General features: G+C 46.5%; 3 protein-coding genes across 3 annotated transcripts in view; 1 reads left to right on the top strand and 2 right to left on the bottom strand.

The window, feature by feature from the left end:
- Nucleotides 1-910: 910 nt before the first annotated feature.
- Nucleotides 911-8,951, bottom strand: LOC135815809 (protein F37C4.5-like). Its single transcript, XM_065329151.1, has 9 exons — nt 8,632-8,951; nt 7,487-7,736; nt 6,976-7,193; nt 5,989-6,118; nt 4,493-4,816; nt 3,516-3,593; nt 2,427-2,588; nt 1,921-2,154; nt 911-1,611 (listed from the first exon to the last, which is right to left on the bottom strand). Exons 1-9 carry the CDS (start codon nt 8,811-8,813, stop codon nt 1,423-1,425), a joined length of 1,767 nt encoding a protein of 588 aa, XP_065185223.1. The 5' UTR covers nt 8,814-8,951; the 3' UTR covers nt 911-1,422.
- Nucleotides 8,952-13,493: 4,542 nt separating this feature from the next.
- LOC135815808 (ankyrin repeat domain-containing protein 16-like) lies at nt 13,494-19,073 on the top strand. Its single transcript, XM_065329150.1, has 8 exons — nt 13,494-13,951; nt 15,417-15,539; nt 15,989-16,086; nt 16,344-16,386; nt 16,680-16,800; nt 17,160-17,321; nt 17,833-17,911; nt 18,368-19,073. Exons 1-8 carry the CDS (start codon nt 13,611-13,613, stop codon nt 18,520-18,522), a joined length of 1,122 nt encoding a protein of 373 aa, XP_065185222.1. The 5' UTR covers nt 13,494-13,610; the 3' UTR covers nt 18,523-19,073.
- A 167-nt stretch (nt 19,074-19,240) lies between these two features.
- Nucleotides 19,241-21,986, bottom strand: part of LOC135815807 (uncharacterized) — a 6,019-nt gene continuing 3,273 nt past the window's right edge. Inside the window, exons 5-8 of the mRNA XM_065329149.1 lie at nt 21,804-21,863; nt 21,427-21,567; nt 20,329-20,464; nt 19,241-20,158 (exon numbers count right to left, since the gene is read on the bottom strand). Coding sequence (XP_065185221.1) covers nt 19,659-20,158; nt 20,329-20,464; nt 21,427-21,567; nt 21,804-21,863 — 837 coding nt within the window. The 3' untranslated portion in view covers nt 19,241-19,658. The remainder of the gene's footprint in view (nt 20,159-20,328; nt 20,465-21,426; nt 21,568-21,803; nt 21,864-21,986) is intronic.

The following is a 21,986-nucleotide window of genomic DNA, read 5'->3' as shown; positions in this document are numbered from 1 at the left end:
ACGTGGTGTGTGTGGGCCTGTCACTAGTGCTGGGCTCTGATCGCGTGAGAAGGAGAGATGATCAAAGCCAGCGCTGGTTGTCCCCGCCATACTTACTAATACTTACCGAGACTCTTTCGGATCGTCAAACCATCCATAATGCACAACGTCAAGCCTTGACAAGCTCCGATGTGCCAAATGCCCGACTTCTAGTGTCTGTATGTCCCGTAGAGTCACCAGCAGCATCAGTCCCCAAGCTATGGAATTATGTGTGTGTGGGGGGGGGGGGGGGGGAGTACATAGGCCCCTATTGTGGGAGCTCACACATGACATGATCTGAACGTATTCCAATTCTGGTAGTGGTGGTGGGGGGGGGGGGGGGGGGGGGATCCCTCCTGCCCCTTCCCCATACGGGCTAGCGCTAAGTAAAGTTAGTTGGCCGGTAACACCACCACCGCAAGTGAAATTCTGCAACCTACATGTATGGCTATTGTGCAGACCATCAGCTGCCTATCAGTATGGCTATTGTGCAGACCATCAGCTGCCTATCAGTATGGCTATTGTGCAGACCATCAGCTGCCTATCAGTATGGCTATTGTGCAGACCATCAGCTGCCTATCAGTATGGCCACCTCGCTGCAGTGGATACTGTAAAAAGCCCGTTACAGCCCGCAACATGGCTGTGTTCACAGCAACATGGCTGTGTTCACAGCAACATGGCTGTGTTCACAGCAACATGGCTGTGTTCACAGCAACATGGCTGTGTTCACAGCAACATGGCTGTGTTCACAGCAACATGGCTGTGTTCACAGCAACATGGCTGTGTTCACAGCAACATGGCTGTGTTCACAGCAACATGGCTGTGTTCACAGCAACATGGCTGTGTTCACAGCAACATGGCTGTGTTCACAGCAACATTTACGCAGCCGTCGTGATGTTGGGAAGAAGGATCTTCCAGAAAGAAGACATTCTCAGGGTGCAATCCAGGATGTATTTTAATGGTACACAACACAGATTGATAAAGCAAACACACCCCTATAACATTGTCAGAAGTGAGTCGTAATGATACTAGTAATTCAACGGATTACGGAGATAGGAAAGTAAACTCTTGTATATTTTTCTCGTACTCCAAAAGAGCAAAGTAAAGCGTACATTCATCGTGTAAATTTCTAGAGTCACTGCGCTTTACAGTCCAGCACATAACACATTCAATTGTCCAATTCAGTTCTGTAACTTTTGTAACACAAGTAAAATAGGGATAACACGATCGTGGCATATGCGTGTTACATAGAAAACAAGGCAGTATGATGGTGTGTTTGTCCGGTACGGCGCGGCTGATGTAGCAGCATGCAAACCCAGGGAGCACGCCGTCACCTTCCTGTGGTACGAGTTGCCACCGCAGTCACAACAATCAAGAATGCAAGTAGGTAGTGCAGTGCATCAGCTACAGGCCATCGATCCGGCTCTCGCTGGGGAACTCCACGGTGTAGCGAAGCTGCAGCTCCTCGCCCTTTCCGCCCGCTATCCGAACCTGCCATTCAATGTTGTTGGACTGGTTCATGCGAGGATAGGCATCGGGTGGTAGCTGCTTTCCGCGCTCTGGCTTGCGCAGCTCTGGTGCAATCAGCAGCACCTGAAATAGCAAGCACAGGGGGAGCATATCAAGCCACAAGATCACCCCGGTTGAATGATCTTACCCAGAACATTGCGGTCGAGCCAAAAAGAAAACAAAAAGCAATGAAGTCGCTACTTCTATTTATTCAATTAGCAATGGATGTGCCTAAACAGACATATCCAATACTGTGTGATAAGTTTCTGAACGCAGCAGACACATCGAGCCATGTCAGTGTCACAGTTGTTCTGGCTACCAACCGGCGCCTCATTCATTCATTCATTCACAGTTGTTACACAGCATGCATGCCTGCGTCAAGTTCATGCACACCTTGATCTTTTCTTCCGTGCTGAGAGGCAGCTGGTCGATCACCTTGATGGTGACCGGTTCCTGCTGTGTGTTCTTGATCTGAATGACTTGGCTATACTTGAACTTAGTCGTCTTTGACATCAAGCCACTCTGCTCGCGGAAGCGCTGCACGGGTTTGTAGGTGATACGCACCGAGGGGTCGACACCAAGGGAGCACTCAAACTGCTCCAGCGGACTAATGGCAGGAAGACTTGACTGCAGTGCACACGGGGACAAAGAAGACAGTAGGCAGAAGGCAAGCCACTGCAATGGGAGCAATCGTGCGACCACGGTGATATAATTATTTCATTTTGTCCTCCTTTTTTCACCATACAGGGCATTGTAAGTTTTAAAGTAACTATTAACATAGTGATTGAACTCAGATACAAGGTGTTGAAAGAAACTGTTATCCAATTATCGTGATTCAACTCAGGGATGCGATGCAGTAAGATGCCATGAGAAAAATGCACGCTGGTCGTTGTTGTTACCTTTGCGACAAAGTTTCCTTCTAGGAAGATATTGGATGGACCCGCCAGCAGTGCGTATGGTGAATCATTCTTGACGTTTGCCTTGAGGAAAGCACGCGCCGACACCTTGGGAACAGACTCATAGGAGAAGCTAGGCTTGAACTCCAAAATAGCAACTTGCACCTAATCAAAAGTCCAACACACACGGAGAACTGTTTACAGCGGAAAAAGCTGCTCAGATGAGCATTATTTGGTACCAGCGTGTGAAATGTGCATCCAGAGAACGGAATACTGTAAGATGTGGTATTAAAATGAATCAAAGACTAAAAATTAATGGTTGTGCAAAATCTATCTGTATGCAAGCAAGAACTATTCTAGCGATTATAGTAATCAAGAGTACAATCGACGCAGACATGGTCACTCAACATTACGGCGTTGTAGAATTTAAAGATTATTCTAGCGATCTTGGAGTTTTACCGATGGAAGATATAAATGTGGGATAGGGGTCGACTCGTGGAGGTAGGGTATGTTGCTCCCTGCGTGGGAACTCGGGCTTTCGGCCTGCCACCTACACCTGTGGGCGGTGGTGCTTTCTTATGTTGCAAAAGAAGAATCCACGAGCGGGATTGTAACCCAGCACCCGTCTTTCCGGAACAGTGCCCTACTGATTGCGCTACCGGGGATAACACACACTCATGGGTTCTTCTTGCTACACTTTCAGGCTTATCGAGTGGAAAGTTCGATCGACTTCTGTGCTCCAAATGCCAGTTAAAAATTAATCAAGTGCGCTTGAAGTCGGAAGGAGCTCTTCAGAACGTGATGGTGTTTGGACGCATATTCGATAATGCACATATGGTGGTTTCGGCGGGTTTCTGGCTGCTCAGGGACATATAATAGCTTAGCAGGAGAAGCTTCAATTTGGCTCGCCTTCAAACTTCAAAGTATTCCTCTTCAGTATCTCAATGGCCACATGGCCACTTGGGTCTCAGTCTGAAACAGGTTTGAGCTGCGGACTCACAGACTCTGGCTAGACGGCAAGGCAAAAATCAAGTCACCTTGCCGTACACTGCGCGGGATGCTTCACATACTGTATCGTGACATGTGACTTACTTTGTGTCCGGTGTTGTCAGCAGGAATGGTGGCCGTCTTTTCAATGTCAAACGTGGTTGTGAATGCTCCACTTTGCACCTGCACAGCGTGTTGTCACAAATCATGACAAACACGTAGGTTAAAACCATGCTGGTAAGAGGAACCCCCAGGCCTAGTCATGCTCATGAAGATTACTCACAGAGGTCTCAGCCCCTATAGGTTTTAAATAGTTTATTGGTTTCCTCGACTTGAGATACTTGTACGGCACAGTCAGTCCCACGCAGTCTGTGTGTACAATACATGAGTGTACCACATGGTACTCGGTGACCAATGACCATGTACAGTCAGACCTCGCTTATCCGGTCCTCGTTTATCCGGATCCCTCGCCATCCGGAAGAAAATCGTTGGTTTCAAATGTACAGCATATGCCATGCTTACATACAGTACGTGTGTTCGATTATTCGGTTCCCTCGCCTATCCGGATATTTTTGTGGAAAACGGATGTGTGCGGTTATGCGAGGTCTGACTGTACTGGCATTTTCCGATTGACGACATACAGTGTGTGGGAGCTTGTTCACATGCTGATTCAGAACGTGAGAGAAATTCAGAATGGAGCGCATTGTGCAAGTTGTGAGTGTACTCAGTTGCAGGCGTTTCCAAAGTGCTAAATCAAAATATGCGATATACACAGCACGCAAGGGCTACAGTGATTGTTCGTGCTAGTCTACACAGGGCTGGTGACAGAAGAGGAAAGGCATACACAGTCAATGCTAGGGCTACGGAAGAGACATGATTGTTCAGATGAATATCATTAGTATTATTTACGCTAAACTGAGGAAACCATACATGATGTACTGGACGGGCATGTCCCGGATCATACTATCCCACTACTGCACGCGGCACTTCTTTTGAATCCAGACCAGGGGTGAAAGCAACCAATAGCTAACACTAAGTCTTGACATTGCAACTCGATGATGATAGCACAGAGCCATGCTTACCTCTGCCGACGGCCGAGTCATCTCTCCTTCCGATTCGCTGCAGGAATCCATACCATACTGCCCAAACTGAGCCTCTCCAGGTGCTCCTCCTCCTGCAAACTGTGCCACTGCGCGGGGACGTTTCTTCTTGCGGAAAGACCCCATTCCCCTCGACTTAGAATTCTTCGCATTGTAATTGAATCTGCCATAGCGTGGGAAGGAGAGTGTGCTTGCCGTGATCGTAGGTGGTGTTCCACCTACACTAGGAACTGCAGTGGATAGGGAAATGCGTGCATCTTTCCAGTCCTCGTCCGTCGACTGTTTGATCACACCAAAATAGTGCACCTAGGAGGACAGAGCGCCGCACAGATTATACTGTGAAGGCAAGGTTAGAGAGTACGAGAGCCGGGACACAACCGGTCTGCAGTGATAGCAGTCTGTAAAATGGCAGTCAACATAGTGAGTGCGTTCGATTATGCCCACGAATTGATTCGTGCTATCCACATCACCCCAATGTGAATAGGGTGAGTGCACTGAGTGGATTCCGAATCGATTCCAGGGCTCATGACATGAAATCGAACGGCGAGATTCCATTCATGAATCGACTCAAGTGCGCAATCGAACGCACTCACTGTGCACACCGATTATCATCATGGTATGATCCCCTCTCACCATCACCACTGGTTGTGCCCAGCGTCTAGTTGATGTCCGGATGGTGCTGGCTTTGCTTGAAAGGCTGGTGCATCAGTTCGCGCAGTCGATGATGCAGGGGGGGGGGGGGGGGTAGCTTTCTGGATCGCGGCTCGAGCTTCCTCCCAGGACCCTTCTGCATCCATCAAGTGCCAGTCTTGAGGTTTTGCGACTGGTACAGAAATATAATTTGAAGACTCCACACGCAACTCTCGTAATAGTCTGTAAAATGGCGGTCAACACATGCTGGACAACACGTGCCGGAGATAACACACTCCACCTACCTACAAAGTACAAATTATCATGGCAGTCAGTTCACGCCTGGCACATGGCAGGCTGGAGCATCAGTTCGCTCAATATTTTCATCATCCAACCATTGACTACTTGAAGTAGGTGCCATTCCGGCGTGAATGAATCGTGACGGTGAGAAGAGCCGATATGGTACAGATGTATCTAATGCATGGGACAGGGCACTGTTGCAGCTAGATAGAGCATGTCATGTTTGGTGTGCGTTGAACATCACTTACAGACTAAAAGCAAGAAAGCTGCAAGCGGAGTCTCCAAATTATTATGCAATGATAGTAGGATTATGCCCTTGTAACACCGTCTGTGCAAAGACAACGGCAGTCAAGGTACTTCTCAAGTAAGCCTCCGCGCAGACCATGTACTAGTACGCAAAAAAAGATGTTCGGATATGGCTCAACAGGCTTTTGTAACAGGACTCGTGACGTGCAGGTTGCCAGGCTCGTAACAGACTGAATGTAGGCCTCTTTTGGGCTAGCTCTAAAAAGTGTACCTCTGCGCGCATGCTCCCAGTTTGCTCTCACCTGCATACGGCCGTCCTTGACGAATGTTCTCACATCGTACTTTGGTGACCAGCTGGCGTGCAGAACCACATAGTAAACAATCAGGTGCACATCGCCTTCCTTCTCAGCATCCAGCAGAATAGAGATTTGCCTGAAGTCACAAACAATGCAAACCGAAATTGCCGGTTAGTAGATACTATTGATGGATAGGATTGGCTACTGACCTAAGTCTTTCCATTCCTGACTTACTAACGTTATAGGTGTCAACAGCACGTACAAAAGCCATTGGCCTAGCATATTTCCCTTGCAGTATGAACAAGCCTGCAAACTTATCATTGCACATCAGCACAATGTAGACAGTTCGAATGTCAATCATTGCAAATAGCTCTCCCCCCCCCCCCCCCCTCCCTAGCAGAGTTGGCCACTGGACCCTCTTCAGCTTGAACTGACCCAGTTACCAAGGGATTATAGTACATGTACAAAGTTACTGAAGTACAATGTAAAAAGAAGAAAAAATTCGCTCGGGCCACCCGCACCTATTAAATCATATGGGTGCTGCCCAGGAATGTGGATAGGTTTAGTCTTGACTAATAGCGTGGCTGGTTCCTCACCTCACAGCTGCACAATACATAGCGGCGGGAGATGATTGTGGACAATGTGCCGCGCCAGACCTCGCGTGCAGAGTCGCATACTCTTGGAGTTATGGACTTGCTGCGACATGTGACAACGCACTACAATGTGAAACATAGGACAATGCGGCGGCACTACAATCATCTACATACAGTGAAACTTGTCTAAGGCGACCGCTCAAGGGACCTTCAAAACGTGGTCTCTGTTACCAGGTGGTCTTCGTATGCGGGGCCATTTGACTGGAAATAACATCCCTTGGTCCTGGTTTCAGTGGTCTTCTAGGACAGGTGATCGCATTATCCGAGTGGTCGCCTTATCCGAGTGGTCGCCTTGACAGCAGGTTTTACTCTACATTCATACTATAGTATGATAACAAACCTTTCCATTTTGGTAAGTGAAGTACTTTTCTTCTGTCCTTTATCAAATCGCTCTCTCAGGTTTGTTTGCAATGTGCTGATCTTCGACTCGACAATCCGTATTTCAGCCTCCAGATCGAGCTTCCTGTCGTCCACCTCTTCCGTGCGCTTCTCGTACAGCTCTAGATAGCGGCTGAGTCCCTGAAGTGTCTCCGATTCTCCGAGTGAGATCACTCCCTCCTGCAACAACACAGTGTACAGTGGCAAACCATTTGAGCTGTGAGACATGTGCGCAACCACTAACGCATTGCTACACCGCAGGTCAGGCCTGTCCAACTGGAATCAGTGAAGACGTTTTTTTCCTGCAAACTGTGATGTCGTTGCAAGCACTTCTGTCAACCACCATTGTATCAATAATATTGATTCAATATTCAACCTGTCCTAAAAAAAACTTGATAGGATAATGGATACAAATGTAACAGTACACTGTGTTTAGTTTAGGGACAGTCCCATGATGTCATCAATCTCCATACCTGCCCGGCTTGCTGAATCAGTTGGTCACCAAAGCTATCCAGCACAGACTGCTGAGTCATCAAGCGATTCAGCTCCCCTTTGAGCACCCCAAGGCGTTCCTCTGCTTGCTTTAGCTCGGCTTTGAGCTTTGCTTCTTCCTGCTGGCTGCCTTCGGTGGCCGGAAGATTCTTTTCTACAACCTCATCGACGGTGACGTGTTTCTTCTGGAACGAAACTTCCGAGATTGTGGCCACACCTTGACCCTCCACTCTGCATCAAGAACAACAGATAATAGCAATCAAAATATGGCCTCATGTTCCGAGTGCCACTGGCACATGTAGGAGGAATCAGACCCACAAAGCATAGGCAGAGCAAACAGAACTTGTGCCACACGCAAATATCAGTGCAACTCTGTGCAATGTTGATCAGTTTGCAACCTTTGCGGCCCGGAAAAGGTCGTGATAATAACGTTAATAGCACTGCCAGCCCCAATGAAGGTTGTTCAGGAGAGGCCCATGAGACAATACAAGAACACTGATCTCTTTTGGATGACGGCTTTGCAGAAGTGTAGCTTATCCGGTGCCGTGGCTTGAACCAAATGGCTGCGAGCTCAAACCCTGCACAACCAGGGTTGTTATGCCATGGACCTACATGGCCGCCGGAACCAGTCCGGTTCGTCAGGTTATCACCGGACCAACATTTTAGCCATCAACACATGTTCACTACTATGGAGGTCATGTGTACCCGCCATATCATACACAGACTGTATGAAAGGCACTGAAACTACCGGACCAATCCAAAACTGCTTCCGGCGGTCCTGACCTATGTACGCTGAGGCAATGACGTCTATGACTGCCTGTTCGGTTACCAACATCATCGCCTGCATTGGGAAATCATTGTTAGCCGCCGGGATGAAATGCGAATGACTTCGTGAATGAGAAATGTGCACAGCCACCATACTCAACGAGAAGCACTGTGTCGAACTCAGTGTTCAATACTGTTTATGTGGTATCAGGCATTCACGGTTGAATCAGTCGATGAACCTCATGAATTTTTGCAGGTGTGGCAAATCATAATCATCAGTACTTTATGCACATACCGGTAGTACAGTGATTTAGCATTTAGGTGAGTTTATACTTGGGTTGCGGACAACGATTGTACTGACCGGATTGAGTCACCATCTGCTGCAGAAGACACGTTCCGGAGGACGACTTCATTCTCTCCAGCCTTCACCTTGGTATCAATGGTGCGGCATACCTCTGCACGATCCAAGAATACCACCACACTCTCAACTGGACAAGAGGCGATATCGAACACCTGCACTTCGCCACCTCTTCCCTCCGCCATACCTATGCCTATGGTGCCGCTAATGCGGACCAGACAGCACCACAAGAATAGAATTGAAGCGACTAGCGACTACTGTCCTCACCGGAGCGCCTCCCAATGAGAAATTGATGGAAAGGCAGGAATTATTTTCGGAAAACAACACGCTCACTGCACTGCGGCTCAGATCAGCTCAGTTCTATCGATCTAGCGTACTTGTACGTACATGTTGCATATATTATCATAATTATAGGTTATCCGCCCCGGTTTGGATAAGTGAAAAGTCCGAATAAATGAAGTCAACAATGGTCAGTGACAGACTCGACTGTCAGTACTCAGTAGGTAGATCAGACTTACTGAGACTACACCAGGGGTCCGTCCTGATATCTTCAACTCAGGACTTTTTTACATGATGAAATCTGCATTGAGCGAGGATGTGAAAAGTGAAGCATTTTCCACTATACAGTCAGACCTCGCATAACCGCACACATCTGTTCTCCACAAAAATATCCGGATAGGCGAGGGAACCGGACACCGTTTATGTTGGATGCATCACGTATGCTGTAAATAATTATGTAACCAGCTATTTTCTTCCGGATAAGCGAGGTCTGACTGTACAATGTACCAGCATTTTTGTACCATCATCACCTTAATTGAGGTAAGGAGACGAGCATGCCTGTTCGGCTAGCTTCCTATTTCCAAACAGGTCTGTGGTTCGGTTGACGCGTTCAGATGAGTCGAGCTCGCCGAGAGGTGACTTTTCATAAGTAGTACAGGCGAACTGAATTGTAGCATCACTATCACCGAGTGCATAGCCGCCAGCCCAAGAGCCTGCAATTCGACCTGTTTACCATTATAATATTTCATGGGTCTCCAATGGCAAAGTTATACAACTTATAAGTCAGTATGGAAAAGCAGCCTGGAGCTGCCCAGGAAAGGTAGCCATGCACACATTTCCTTGAATGAGTGCTTTTACAATGTAGAAGCAGCCTGGAGACATGCACCGTGGGACACGAGGTCTCTTCGTCGGCAAACTCCCAGCTGAGCTGACACAACCAGTTACACAATCACATGCAGATGACCAGAAGGCCAAAGGCAATGCACATACGGCGTAAATACTAAAATAGTAATATGTGCACAATGAATTGAACAACAAGACATAATGCTCGCCCTACTACACAACTGATAGAAATCAATTAGAACGCTAGTAGCCAAAGGAAAACCAACATGGAAGAAAATTCTTAAAATTCGCAATGCAATACAGTTGTCTACCAGTGCAGAAAGCACCATGGCCAGAAATAGAGAAATTAAAAAAAGGAACATGTGTAGCTGTACTGTACAGTTTCTAAGCAATCACTGCGCACACAATGGCACCACGGCAGGCAGATAATAATGATATTGCGGAAAGGCTTCAGAAGTGGACCTTTCCTTTTAGCGTTATTCAAGCATGTCAAATAGGATCTGCACGACAAAAACAAACACAGGTGGCACAAATATCATTAGTATAGGGTGGTGAAACGGGAAGCCAGAAGAAAAAATCGATTGTCATCAGAGCATGAGTTTACACCCACCCACCCACCCACACACAAAGGGAAAGTGAGTCGCACATGAAGGTGTTACCTGGAAAAAGGGTTACTACGTCCTGCTGCAATTCCCAAACTTCTACTACAAACGAAATGAAGAGCTGCAAAAATACGACCCAGATTGCCACCTGACATGAAATATGGCCACCCATATGTCTACTTCACATGTTTGCCAACATTCGCATGGCATTAACCTGTACGCACACTGGCAACAACGTTGTCGCCTTGATCAATACATGACCACTTGCTCTTCTGATCTAGACATGTTTCTAACTTTCTACTCTCTCCTCTGGCATCTGCACGTCCCCAACATCCAAACTGCACATTGAATGTTGCACGGACCCTGCGAGCAAAGCTCGTAAAATACGCGGAGCGTACTGGTAACATGTCTGGACGTCTTTAGTTTGCCATGGGGTTATCAGACCCTGGCTGATTTTATCCACATGCGGCATGCGGATGATGCCAGACAGAGATTTACTCCACGAGCAGGTGTCAGTAAGCACTGTGTAAAGCGAGGATATCGAAGTCGGAGTCAAAAGTTCACAAGAGGAATTACAGTCCATTTCAAAACTATAGACGCGTACCTAGGCAAAAACCGTTATGCCAGCATCTATACCACATAAAATCTGTGATCACTTTGTGCATAAATTTTTCCAAATTGGGCGTCTGTTATCCAATCCTTTAGAAACTATATGAAAGTAATTGTGGAGCGATCCTGAGCAATATTCCGAAAACTATTCTCAAAAAGTTCCAACCAAATTTGAAATATTTCAAAAACCCTACGCGTCTATAGTTTTGAAATGCACTGTAAGGCACCCTGCAATCCTGATACCTGCAACTTGAACGTGAACGGACTTCGCCACTACTGTGTGGTAAATAATCTACCATTAACTCCCCCATAGCTCGTGCTCTGTTGAAGCGATGTTCGCAATCGAAAAGCTTAGTAAGCAGGTGAAAATAAGGGCGGCCTGCATTCAACAAAGACGAAGTCTTTGTCATCGGGCATGAGGACACGAAGAAACCTCATAGCAGTGATGCAAGAAATGGTGTTTTCTTCGAACGAATATTCCCTCGAATATTGCTTTGGCGAACGAACGAATATTCTATATTCTTCTGAAGTGGCTCAGTCACTTCACTAAATCAGACCCAACAGTTATACTGTCTACAGATCACGTGGATAGTAAATATCCACTGCTGAAAGATCACGTGGATAGTAAATATCCACTGCTGAAAAATCACGTGGATAGTAAATATCCACTGCTGAAAGATCACGTGGATAGTAAATATCCACTGCTGAAAAATCACGTGGATAGTAAATATCCACTGCTGAAAGATCAAACTTGACCAAAGAATAAGCTTCACAGTTCTCAGAACATAATGTCTTTCCCTCTCATCCGCAACACTGCAGGGGAGAATATGGTGGGAGCTGCATATCACAGCAACGCAGCACAATTTTTGGGTAATAGAATATTCGAATGGCACTGCCTGGTTTTGAATATTCTTTCTGGTGTCGGTATTCTAGAATATTCCGAATATGCGAATATTCCTTTGCATCACTGCCTCGTAGCGACTAACTTTTCAGAAATTATTCATGCCAACATCAATTCCTTTGTCATCAAACTGGATGGCATCCGATTTTCCACCAACAGCGATATGAGAGAGTTCAGTTTCTGGCGGGTGACATGCCACTTTGGAGTTCATTGCAGACTTGGTTCAAGTGGGTATCACTGACTGATATACTACGATGAAAAGAGCATCGCTTGTCATGATGTGCGTCAGGGAGTCGCCATATCAAGGGAGACAGCACGAGCCCATGCTACCCGGAACAGCGTACATTTTCATCCTGTATTCAGAAGTTCTACATGATGTGCGACCTATGCAACATGCGATAAGGATCGAGGTTGTGAATTCCAGATCCCAAACGCAGCCCATGCCAGCAATGGCCTATGCACGTGCATAATTCGGCCCTGCCACTGGGGAAAAACGACCAGGCCACCTGGGAACGAAGCCCAATATCACTTAACAGTCCACCCACGTGCCTAGATGCTACAACGGTTGAACCCACAGGTGAATGCGCATAAGGGTTGGTCCGGTTTAGCGAACTCTACTGCGAACTCTCCCATATCCGATGTTCAGTTGGTATCAGGACCTATCATATCTCGTCACGGTGCATATTACTAGTATTGAACAACTAGCAGTGCATTAAACTTACGAGTCAATAGTTGTGTTGTCACCGTTGGTGGAGGTCTCCTGCATACTGACGGCCATCATTCACTTTCTTTTGCCAAAGTGAGAAGACGAAAAACAGGAAATAGAGTCCTGCCGCAACAAAGCAGTGCCTGCACAGCAACAACGCGCGTATACACACAAACACACATGTAAACCTGATGAGTATGCTTGCAAAGGTCTCCATACTGCCTCCTGGTACTCAGCACTACTGAACTCACAAGGCAACTTCATCAAACGCATAGTGCTTAGGATCCGTCCCATTTCCTCCGCCGATGATTGGCATGTCTTCCAACAGCGCTACTGACTTTCCTTTTGTGAAAATTCCAACTAAGATCTGTAGAAGTACAAATGTACAGGTACAGTTTGGGGATCAGTCACTCCAGTAGATTGACAGCATTGGAGGACATCGGGTTCACGCACCAGCATGACAAATCCCCAGATACTGGTGATCATACAGCATCCCGCAAGCTTCGGCGGGCATATCTTTGGACCAGGCACCATCGTGGTAATACTACAGTGTTTCCCAGAACAAACAAATAAAGATCAAGAAGCTTCTCTTCGACTACAACCAAACTGTGATCATTCGGTTCTAAAAAATGAAAAACACTTCAAAACTGTTGATTTCTGTGTTGAACCAGGTCACGGTGGCTCGCTGCATTCATGCGAGCTAGCGGCAGCTCAGTGATCGCGTTGTCAAGCTCCGTTGAGCGAGCTTTGCACCAACTTGCGCATGCGCTACAACGTGAAAATTGACGTCATAGCAAAAGGTATGATCTGACTTTTCTACATCATGTGACCATTGGCATTGGAGAATGGAGATATTATAGATATACGCACGTGACATCCATTCAAAAATCAAAACTCAAAAATACATTCTTCACTTCGCCTTTGAGTCGACTTTCCTGTTTCTTGGAAAGGTTCAGCTAGCTAGCTGTGTATTGTTATTTTGCGTGTCATCGTTCTCCGGCTCGCCATTCGATGGTGAATATTGGGAGAAAACCCAACAGATATGTCTCGTATGCACGAAGAGGTGATCCAGAAAGTGCTACACGCCGCTCAAACTGGTGACTTGGGTGTTGTTCAGGTCGCAATTCGTGACCATGACTCGCCAGATCATGAGATATCAACATGCAGGAACAAGCTGGGCGATACCCCTCTCTTGATAGCTGCTAGACATGGTAACCTAGCGGTGCTGAAGTATCTGCGTGAGGAAGTGGCACTGTCTCTAGAGCAAGCGAACCTGGACGGCAAAAGGGCACTGCATGAATCTGCTCAGTCTAGCCACATAGAGTGTGTGAAGTATCTGCTGGCATGTGGCGCTCAGATTGATTCTCTCAAACGAGCTGACTGGTAAGAAATCACAATACAGTCAGACCTCGCTTAACCGCACACATCCGTTTTCCACAAAATATCCGAATAGGCGAGGGAACCGGATAATCGAACGCATATACTGTACACAAGAGTCCATAAACACGTTTATGGACTCTTGCTATGCATGTATGTATGAATGAAATGTGCTGTATTACAGTAAATCGGTAACCAGCGATTTTCTTCCGGATGGCGAGGGGTCCGGATAAAAAAGTACCGGATAAGCGAGGTCTGACTGTATGTACATGGACGTGCACATGCTCACCTCTATCACCCCCTACTACCACCACCAATACACACACACACACACACACACACACCACACACACACACACACACACACACACACACACACACACACACCACACACCACACACCACACACCACACACACACACACACTACTACTACTACTGTAGCTTGGTTGCCACAAGGGCCACACCACTCCGAAAGGAGCCAGAGTCATTGTCAGGAGCAGAAACGGAGATGACGACTCAGGTCACTCTGTCGACGGAACTGACGGCTGCAGCGAGAACAGCGAACACCATACGACACACACACACACACACACACACACCACTACTGAAGTACTACTACTACTATGTACAACTGCGTCAAAATGGCCACGTCGCTCCCAGAAGCGGGAGACAACAGCAAGAAAGGAAAAAACAAGGAGAGTGATTGAGGTGAAAGGGGACCGATCTACATACAGTGTTTCTGTCTCCGGTGGCGGGTGAGGTCCTGCGGGCGGGAGAATCGTTCACTACACTGCATTGGATGGGAAGATTAGTCCTCAGGTCCCTTCGCAGTCGCCACACACACACACACACACAGTTCCATTGCGTTCGACATAGACACATGCACCATGTAGCTACACTGTTCTCCACACAATATGTAGGTGCGCTATCATAGAAATACCTGTATACCTTGGCAGAATACTGTAAAACGGGTAACTATTGCGACGTTTGCGAATTTTGCGAGAGGCCCCGAATCGCAGACTTTGAACAACACAAACTCGCGCCATGTAAAGTTCAGTGCAAGGCCTTAAGGACTGACTCGACTGTGAAGAACGACTCGCAAACATTAAACAGCACAAACCAGTCTCAATTTGTAAAACGCAAACATTTATTGTCGCAAACGTTACCCATTTTACAGTATTAATATTGCTATGCTGTCCCCTTGCTTGGGAAAACCCGATTCCGCAACCGCAACTCCCTGGTTCAGTTTGCAGCTTGTCATGTATAAAAGTTATCAATTTATTGAATCTACTTACCGTACCTTGGTATATTCAGGCATGGCGATGGCCTGGCATGAGCAAAACTTCCGTAGCAGGTTATGCTTCTCAACGCAATTGTATAGCCGGTGGTAATGTGGATGTGCGAGCTTTACTTTTACTTACGGACAATGTGTACAGATACTAATTTGATCTTGACCGGTGTGTATCACAGGACACCTCTGATGCTTGCTTGCACTAAGAGCAGTTTGGAAGTGGTCAGTGAGTTGGTACTGGCAGGTGCTAACTATTCGCTGGTGAATAAGGATGGCTGGACCCCATTTCACATCGCCTGCAGGTAGGTGAGTGTTGGGTTGTGCTGCACCGAATCATGTATGTTTTTTTGCAGTGTCAATGTTATGTCAAATCATTGGCTGTAAATCAAGGAAACGTATTTTATTCCTCACTTGCCTGCAGTGATACTACAATAGCAGTTGAATAGGAATTTCGGAGTTGCAGTTGTTGTAGATATCCGCATTCATGTTGATGACGATGCGAAGCTGACAAAAGCTGCAACCAATGAGCCGTGCATGAGTAGTATTCTAGTTTTCAGCCTGCGCAGTATTTGATGTGCAATGGTTGTGATGTTAGCCGTGCTGCATTAGAGTTTCACCTCGGAAGTCTTCCTAGCACTTTATCTCCACTTGGCTTTAATATCTCCACAGTGTATTTTTGAAATTTTAATTTTGTTATATAACTGGCTGTGTGACGTGACCCATGACTGTCTTATGTTGTGTTTACTGTCAGGGAAGACAACATGCACATTGTAGAGTTCTTTCTCAGCCAATATCCCGATGCCTGGAATGTACGGAGTAAGAATGGCAGAACTCCTTTGCACACAGCTGGTAAGCACACTAAAAGTTGTGTGAGTGGGGTCGTGTCTGGCAGCTGTATTGATGATTCTATTGACAGTATACGATTCTCTCTCACTCTCCCCCTCCCCCCCCCCCCCCCCCCTCTCTCTCTCTCTCTCCCAAGTCTAGGCGTAAACTTTGATGTACATCAGGCTCAAGTGTTTTTTTAAGTCAGCCTGGATTTGAACGTTATGGCCTACATGAGCTTATGAATTCTTGTGGTGTTGTTGTTCTTCTCTTGCCTCCAGCATTGCACTCTCGGGTTGACGTTGTCGAGCTTTTGCTGGAGAAGTGAGTGTGGTTTTAGAGAAGCATTGCTGTGAATTTCTGCATGAAATTGATTTGGTTGTTCTTGATCGTGTTGCACGCATGCAGTCGTCCTATGCAAACATTGCCATGGTAGAGTTGATGGCGGGGAACTTACTTTGAACTCTTTGCAGCCAACTTGCCTATAATAATAATGGCAGAAGCAGCAGTGGGAACATTCTCTCTCTCTCTCTCTCTCTCTCTCTCTCTCTCTCTCTCTCTCTCTCTCTCTCTCCTCTCTCTCTCTCTCTCTCTGTTTGTGGGTGTCATGTCTACAGATGTGGATATGGCAGTGACGATGTGGATAGTGTTGGTGTAACACCGCTGATGGATGCTGCCAGGTCATGCTTGACTGGACACCAATTGAAAATTGTTGACATGCTTATCAACAGACACCATGTATGTAATACTTGTATCTCAATATTGTGATCGTATGTCTGCTTGTCATGTACTTCGAGTACATGTACATGTATAATATTTATAATTACTATTATTTAGTCTTTCAGTCTGGCAGATGCTTTTGGGGCCATGTCATTTTCCGACCTTTAGGTGGGGAAGCCTAGTATTTGAAGAAACATTGCCATCGCTGTATTGTCCTTTGATGTGAATGGAAGGGGAAGGGAAGAGAGCGATGCTGAAAGCTGAATGTTGTTGCCTGACTTTGTTTGCTGATGGAGTGCCTGCAATCACAGGCACCACTGAAGTCAGAGTTATGGCTGCTTTATAACTCAGTATACTTGTTGTCCCGCTTTACCTAGGCGTCCGTGAGTGCGGCCGACTCGCTCGGTCGTGTAGCTATCCATCATGCCGCGCAGACTGGCAACACGACAGGAGTAACTCGCCTCGTCAAGTCTTATGGGGCTGATCCATCGTCTATCTCGTCTGTGCATGCCATGACCCCACTACACTATGCAGCTAAGGTATGTCGTTGTGTGTACTTATGCTGCCTAAGCAAGGCATATTAATAATATTATGATTGATTACTAAAGTGCTGTATATTGCTTTCTCTTCTATTTTGTTCTGCCAGTTAGAATGCCACCTTATCTTTGTTGTACTGTGCTCTGTACTTCAAGTAGTACTAAAGATGCCTATTGGATTATAATATCCCAGTGTCTGTGCTGAATCGATATGATCTGGTGGTGACTACTTTGATGAATGCAGTTTCTCTGGATTGGATTGGTGTGTTGTGTTCCACAGAGTGCTGAACCTGTTCTTTTCTGTGTGATCTGTGAATCCTGTACATCAGGGTTGACCTGTGTTCGTCGTTGTGTTTTGGTGGCGTGCAGAAACAGAAAGGCACTTTCGACTTGCCTGCATGTTCAATTTTCATTTGCAGACTTTATTAGTCGGATTTATGACTATAACCATGATATCATTTCCCCTGGCATGTGTACGTGAAATTGTGTATTTGCCTTTCTTTGCCTTCATCAGGAGGGTCACTTGGGAACAGTCCAATACCTGATGCAGTTGGGAGTTGATGTGCATTCTCGGGACTTCAAGCAAAGAACAGGTAAGAGATTAAAATGCTTGGAAGTGCAGTCGTTGTACTCGACTATGTTGTCGATTGCAGGCAATCTATAATAATTCATCCTAATCATTGCATGGGAGTTTTAGCTTTGTATGCTTGTGTAGAAGATACTTGAGGGCTACCAGATCATCCGAAATGTAGCCGTTGTGCTACTTGTAGAACTACAAGTGACAACTACTTGACAAGGGAATAGAGATAAGCACTGCCCTCACTATGTTGAGCTCATTGAAACAAGAGGTCTTTGGCACCTCCCGCCTCTACGGTCAGAATTGGTCTACCTGCACCTTTATCTTGTACTAGTCAATGCTCTGACTCCAGATTCTAGATAGCAGTGCAGGTAATCTTTGCTGCAGTCTGATATGTAGTTTTCGAAATGGGTGACCCTCGTGGAAAGAAACTGGCCGTGCGTGTCGTGTATGTTCTTTTCTATCTTTACAGCTCTGCATATGGCTGCCATTGGGCACCACGCAGATGTTGTTCGCTACTTGAGAGTGGACTGCCATGCAGAGGATCAACCGGATTCCAGTGGTCAGATGCCATCTTCTTTCCTGGGCCGGTACCCATCATTGCTCGCGTTGTTTGCCCCGTCATGAGAGCTAGTCTACTCCGTTTAACTTAGTGCTGGGTCTGATCCTATTAGACTATGCTGCTAGAATGCTACATCATTCTGTCAGGCAAGACAATCTTGGAATAGCCAGCCAATTTAAGGAACATCACAGCAGGTTTGGAGCGTGCAGCAAAGATTACCTGCACTGCTAGCTGGAACCCTTTGGGGCCCACCATGTCCCTTCTGTTACCTGGGCCAAGAAAAGAATGGCTGCACGAAAGGAGACATACAAGATTCTGCCTGGTAACGTAAGGATGCAATGCAGGGGTGTTTCTTGTTGAGAACTTCCTGATGACTTACCCAGCCCGGGGCAAACTGAACTAACGGACTCAGCAAACTTATGCTGTTGGGCGACTGTCTAGTTCCGTGGACCTGTATTTTCAGACCAGCCAGGCAGTCAGTCAGTGTATCAGAGATAGAAGCTGATCTTGACGTGGAGCGTAACGAATTGTAGACGGCATGCAGGTCTCAGTTCACCTGGCTGGAGCCTCCACAGTGACAGCTCGCCGACCAATACAGCGCATTGCATTGCTATTTTACAGGGAAGCAAGCTTCCACTGCTCACCAAACTAACGTTGTGCAGTGCAATGAGGTGGTATTATACACAGAATCGTGTTGCCCCTGTTTCTCTGTTGTTGCATTCATCCATGTCAGAGCTCTCACTATTATTTCAAGTGGGTCACCACTCACCGGTCAAAGTCAAGGCAAGAGAGATATGCTGATTTGAAACTTATCCACAGAAATCTGAATGCAATCTGTTGGCATTTGAATATTTTTTAACCTTTTTTTAAGTACAATTTAGATGTGATTTTAGAATTTTAATTTCTAGACCATGCTGACTATTGAAACGCAAGTATTTTTTCAAGTATGAAACAGGAACAAATACCATCATTTTTTTCTGGTTCTAACATATACATGACACTAAGAATACTAGGGCTACATTAACTGGTGCAGTCATTCAGTGTAGGTGTTGTTTTGTCCATGCAGATACACATATTCACAGGAAGTGGCTCAAGACATGTTGCTATGTGCTTCTGAAGGATCTTATTGGCTAACAGTGTAATTTTGAAACGTCCTTGAAGTGACTTAATTGATATGGTCTGGTCGGTTGTCATACGCTGCTTATGGCTTCTTGCTGGCAAGCGATGTTTGACTTGGAGTGCTGCTACCGGCTTTGCTCAAAGATTGTGTGGAGGTCCGGCTGGATGACTTGATGGAGGTTTTGCTGGCCGTGGCGGATGGCTTGCTGCTGGTTGTTGCCGATTTCCCCGATTCTTTGCTGGATACGGATGACTGGCTAGATGTCTTGCTTGAGATTGGTGCTTTGGCATGCTCTGATGCCTTGGTCGATGCAGATGTCTTGCTAGCAGCGGAAGATCTGCTTGCTGCGGAGGTGCTGCTTACATGGCTCTGTGTTGATGCCGGCCGGGACGATTCTTTGGCACCTGCACGTTCAGTGGACTCTTCCCGTGCTCTGGCTTCGCTGCCTCGACTGGCTTGACTAGCGTGACTTGCCCTGCCAGAGTGCTGTGGACTGTCATCCAGCACCACTAAAGGCTCTGGAGAAGGCACGTCATCATCATCGTCTAGATGGGCACTTCCCCGGCTAGCTCCACTCGAGGCTGGTTCACACAGCGAACATGCATAAAGAAAGATCAAGGTCAGAAAATGGTGGAATTTGTTTTTGCTGTCACCTACTACCCAAACCCAAACCATACACACTCTCACCTGCTCACTGGACAGCTTGTACCTGGAATATCATGCAAGTATACAAATGCAGCTATTTACTTACCTCCTACTGCTGATGAGTGTAACGTGCTGCTTTGCGGCGCTGCTCCACTGCTCAAGTCTCCATCTGTGACGACCACTACCTCCTCCCCTACTGACTCCTGGTGGCTGCTTCCTATGGGTGGCAGAGGCCGACGTGCCTGCAGAGTTGGCCATCAACCAAACACCAGAACAAGAAATCCTTACATGCACTCATATACATACTTTGAAGTAGTATTTTGTAGAAATTTGATAATCAGGCCAAGGCTCTGGTAAAAAAAAGAAAGCAAAGTGCAGAGACCTGGCAGTGTAATGGTAACGCATACAGAGTGGATAGATGAGTCCGATAATAGGGACCTTTCGCACCACGCGGACGGATGCGAAACGAATGCTGATTCGTCGCCTGGGTTCGAGGATTCGTCAGAGTCCCTTATGAGGGCTTGTTTTCACGAATGGAAGCCTCTTCATTCGTGGCCCGCTCCGAATCCGTCAGGTACACTTTTTTGCCAGGTACACATTTTTTCCTTGATTCCATGATCCATGCACGTGTACTGTAAAAGCGATAAACTTTCGAGGCGGGCAAATTTTGCGTTTTCATCAATTGGGCTGGTTCACGATGAGAAACTTTGCGATTGCATCTCTTCAGTTGGACCTTATACTGTCTACAATCAATGTACAGAGCAGTTTGCGGCAATTTATATTCGCGAATGTGGAATGGTCGCGAAAATAGCGAAATTGAATCTCTAGCGAAAGTTTCTCACTTTACAGTATGTGGAAACATGTGTACGCCAAGCTACCGGCCGTATTCGTAGTTGCCATGGACGACTTGCGAAACCTGAATCTGTTTTGAACAAAACGAGGACAAGCCGAATCAAACTTTTGTTTCGGATTCGATTCCCAGCAGATGCGAAAGGTCCCTACTGGCATCCACCAACCAGACGCAATGTCCCTCTCATGCGCTCACATACACACGCACACAACATAAATACTCCCAGCCACTCATGTTGCAAAGAGAGGAAAAGCACCACACCGTGGGGCCGCCGAATACATAGCTGAACATCACTGTTGTTCAAGTCTGGAATGCACCGCCGATAAAACATCATTCACCGGTGTCGCTCCCTACCTGCATGACTGCAGGAGCAGTTTGGGTGAGTGCATGCGGACGTTGGCGTACTTGACCACTGGCCTGCATCTGTTCATACCAGTCAGGTGGGTAGGCAGCAATGGAGCTGGCATATTGCTGCTTTCTGGTCCAGTCCGACGCCTGAAACAGGACATACGCACATGAAAGTGATGTCAGATGAGCCAGCCCTAGACGGAGTTTTCTTATGATGTTGCAACAGTGCGGGTATGTGACTATCACAGCTATCATTCCATCCTAAAACATGTAGGTATAATATATGGGCATTTTGGAACTGCGAGCATGCATTATTCTACTAGTACATCTTCTGGAAGTTGAGAAGGGCATGAGGGTGTGCAGGAACATGGCTACACGCTTACCATTTTGGAATTGTCGTAGTTGGGTTTCTGTGTTCGGTCTTTCAGACGACCCACCATTTTCTGATAGCACATAATATCACGAAAGAGTAAAATCATACTATAGTACACAGCACAAGATATTATCAGGTTTAAGATTTCATTCACTACACAAAAAGCATAATAAACCATGCAATTATATGTAAA

Source organism: Sycon ciliatum, chromosome 4 (genome assembly GCF_964019385.1).
Source record: "Sycon ciliatum chromosome 4, ocSycCili1.1, whole genome shotgun sequence".
Taxonomy (NCBI): domain Eukaryota; kingdom Metazoa; phylum Porifera; class Calcarea; order Leucosolenida; family Sycettidae; genus Sycon; species Sycon ciliatum.
Note: the sequence above shows the minus strand (reverse complement) of the source record. Positions and strands in the feature narration are given on the sequence as shown.